This window comes from Vicia villosa, linkage group LG5, assembly GCF_029867415.1.
Source record: "Vicia villosa cultivar HV-30 ecotype Madison, WI linkage group LG5, Vvil1.0, whole genome shotgun sequence".
Lineage (NCBI taxonomy): Eukaryota > Viridiplantae > Streptophyta > Magnoliopsida > Fabales > Fabaceae > Vicia > Vicia villosa.
The window spans coordinates 124,016,164-124,019,135 of NC_081184.1; the positions used below are offsets into that span (position 1 = coordinate 124,016,164).

At 33.2% G+C, this 2,972-nt stretch overlaps 1 protein-coding gene across 1 annotated transcript; it reads left to right on the forward strand.

Annotated features, from left to right (window-relative positions):
- Positions 1–938: 938 nt before the first annotated feature.
- LOC131607218 (early nodulin-like protein 3) lies at positions 939–1,632 on the forward strand. The gene is made up of 2 exons (XM_058879237.1): positions 939–1,136; positions 1,217–1,632. Exons 1-2 carry the CDS (start codon positions 962–964, stop codon positions 1,600–1,602), a joined length of 561 nt encoding a protein of 186 aa, XP_058735220.1. The 5' UTR covers positions 939–961; the 3' UTR covers positions 1,603–1,632.
- Positions 1,633–2,972: the final 1,340 nt, after the last annotated feature.

Here is a 2,972-nt window from a genome sequence, read left to right on the forward strand (position 1 = left end):
GTTTCCTATTCGCCCTTCAGAATAGGTGGCGACTCGAAAGCTGAAATTTTTAGGCAGGTTGCTACAGTAGTTCGTTTGCAATCTCTCATTTGTCTTTGGGTTCTCGTAGTGATTGAGCAAGAGTATCCATTGTAATCTAATCAATTAATTATTCATCTTGCTTGTAAAAAAAGAAACAACAATTTTAATTATATATCAATTTTAGGTCCGATATCGATGCAAATCGAAAGATTGTTCAACCCTAGCCGGTTTATATATCTACTCCATGTGTTATCCCATTTTCTCCTTACAACAATAACCCGACTACCAATGTAACTTTTTACCAATTTTCTCTTACTCAATGCAGAATAAAACACATTATCAAGAGAAAACACGGTTTAATAAGAGTAACGCGTGAGTTTATGAATATAAACTCGTGATATACTTGCTCATTCTACTCATGATTTTTGTTTAATATAAATCACATGATTTTTGAATGGGCTCTTTTTCAATATTCTCTTATTTATTGCACTAAACACGTGAGATTTGTTCGTAAATATAACTCAAATGATGAAGGACTGCATATATTTCAATTTTGGGAGTTAACAACCATGACTAAATTCTACATAAATTCAACTAGTGGAGGTAAGTATTGCTTTATACATTTCAATTTTCTTATAACTTTTTTATACTGTCAATTATAGGGATTACTCTTTAGCCTTGCGTGCAAGGATAGCATAAGTGTAAATGTAACCGTGGTAGAAAAAACAGACAAAAATATGACTATGGAACCCCCCGCAATATATGACATGCTTCCAAAGTTCCAATACATCATGATGCCACAACCAGCAAGCAAACACATTATTTTCGCTGGAGTATATACATTTCCCATGCTCAACGGTTATCTACTCTAACCTCTATCAATTCTTAACTATATATATTATTACATTCTCATTCTTCACACACCAACTCAGATACCAAAATGGTTTCTTCTCCTGCTTTGTTTCTCGGTCTTATGTTTCTGTTGACACCATTGTTGCTCCTTTCATCCTCATCTCAAGGGCTAGAGTTTCATGTTGGTGGTTGGGATCTCAAACCTTTTGATTACTACAATCATTGGGCCCAGAGAAACAGGTTTCAAGTCAATGACACTCTCAGTAAGTCCGATTCATTATTTCTCAACCTTGTAATCATAATGTTTTTATATTATAACGTTTTTATTTCGACTATATTGTAGATTTCAAGTACAATAAAAAAAGTGATTCAGTTCTTGTGGTGAAGAAGGAAGACTATGATTCCTGCAACATCAACCATCCAAAACAAAAGATGGACGATGGAGATTCGAGATTCAAGCTCGGTGATTCGGGTCCGTATTTTTTCATCACTGGCAATATTGATCATTGTAAACAAGGTCAAAAACTTATTGTTTTAGTCATGGCAGTTAGACACCGTAACCCTCCTCCTACCGTGGTTGCAGCGCCGTCTCCCATAAGTGGCTTGTCGCCACCTCTGATTCACAAGTCCGCTTTGGATGCTCCGGCGCCGTCTCCTTCGAAAGCAAGTTCGGTGGGTTTTGGTGTTGTGGTTTGGGTTGGTTTGATGGTTAGTGGGTTTGTTTATTAGTCTTTGTTGCAATGCAATGAGAATTGATATGATGAGAAATAAAATGTTACGTGATTTGCGTATGATGAAATTCATGAATTTGGTCTTTTGATTTTGTTTTCGGTTGAATTTAACTTCTGTTTTTAATTTAGGCAGTGAAAAGTTAAATTGAATGTATTGAATGAAATATGTATAGAAAGTTCTTACTAATTGAACTTCTTACTAATTGCCAGAAAGTTCAATTAATTATGATTCTCAAAAGGCTTTAGAAAATCCATTTTAAGGAAGCCAGGTTCTTTAGTAACATAGTATTCAACTTCGTGTTGTTTGTTCATGAATTGCTCAGAATAAATTTTTTGGCCGTCTCCAAAGATCAAATGGCTAACTTTGTGAACCAACACAACTAGAGTTTGATCTGGAGACAAGGAAGAAGACATGTGAAGGATTACCCAAAGCAACGATTTTGATTTTTGGCATAGGCATCTCTTTATCAGCTCTCACCTTAGTTCAATTACCCTTGGGAACCTCAAGTGGAATGAAGGAAGGAATGGGTCACTTACCTCTTTGTTTATCTAAAGAACCTTTCATTGATGATTTATGGAGATGGAGGATGAATGATGAAGGTGAATACGAAATTAGAGATGAGAAATGATGTAGAAATGGGTATGAAATGTTATGTGAGAAATGAATTTAGTTTTGAAGTGAGATGAGTAATAATTTTGAAATATAAAATGAAATGAATTAATGAATGGTAATTGAATGCATAAAGAAATGAAAGTAATGATTAATGAGATTTCAAATGAGCCTTGGGTTTTTTTTTTTTTTTTTTTAACTAAACAAGTTTGATTCAAATTAGGGAGATAATTGATTCGAATCAGGAAGTGTATTGATTTGAATTAAAAAGGGGATTTTGGTTTTGATTCGAGTCATACCTCAGGTTTATTCAAATCAGAAATGCCCGTTTTCTGCAAAAAAAAAAAATTGTTTTGAATTAGGTAATGGTTTGATTTGAATCAGACAGACAAATGTCAAATGTAAGAAAATTGCAACACATTGATTCGAGTTAGGTATCGCTCTAATTCGAATCAAATTCTTAAAACCCTTTATGATTTGAATTAGACTTCTTTATGATTCAAATCATAAACCAAAATTTTGAATTTTTTTTAATGCATAAGTAATAGATTAACAAAGGAAATTTTAATGCACATGATAAAAATTTAATGAAAGTGATGTCAATTAAAATAACATGGTGCATATGAATGCAAGATGATAAGATGAATAATAAATGAACATATGAATTACATGGTCAGATGAACGACATATGACATGCATAACAAGTACATATTGCAAACAATTAACACATCAAACACAAAATGAACACATAATATTAG

Bases quoted from the DNA above. Each gene is read 5' to 3' on its own strand.
- LOC131607218 (XM_058879237.1), top strand. From the start codon at position 962: ATGGTTTCTTCTCCTGCTTTGTTTCTCGGTCTTATGTTTCTGTTGACA. The intron at 1,137-1,216 runs GTAAGTCCGATT...ACTATATTGTAG, and splicing joins TCAAGTCAATGACACTCTCA to ATTTCAAGTACAATAAAAAA.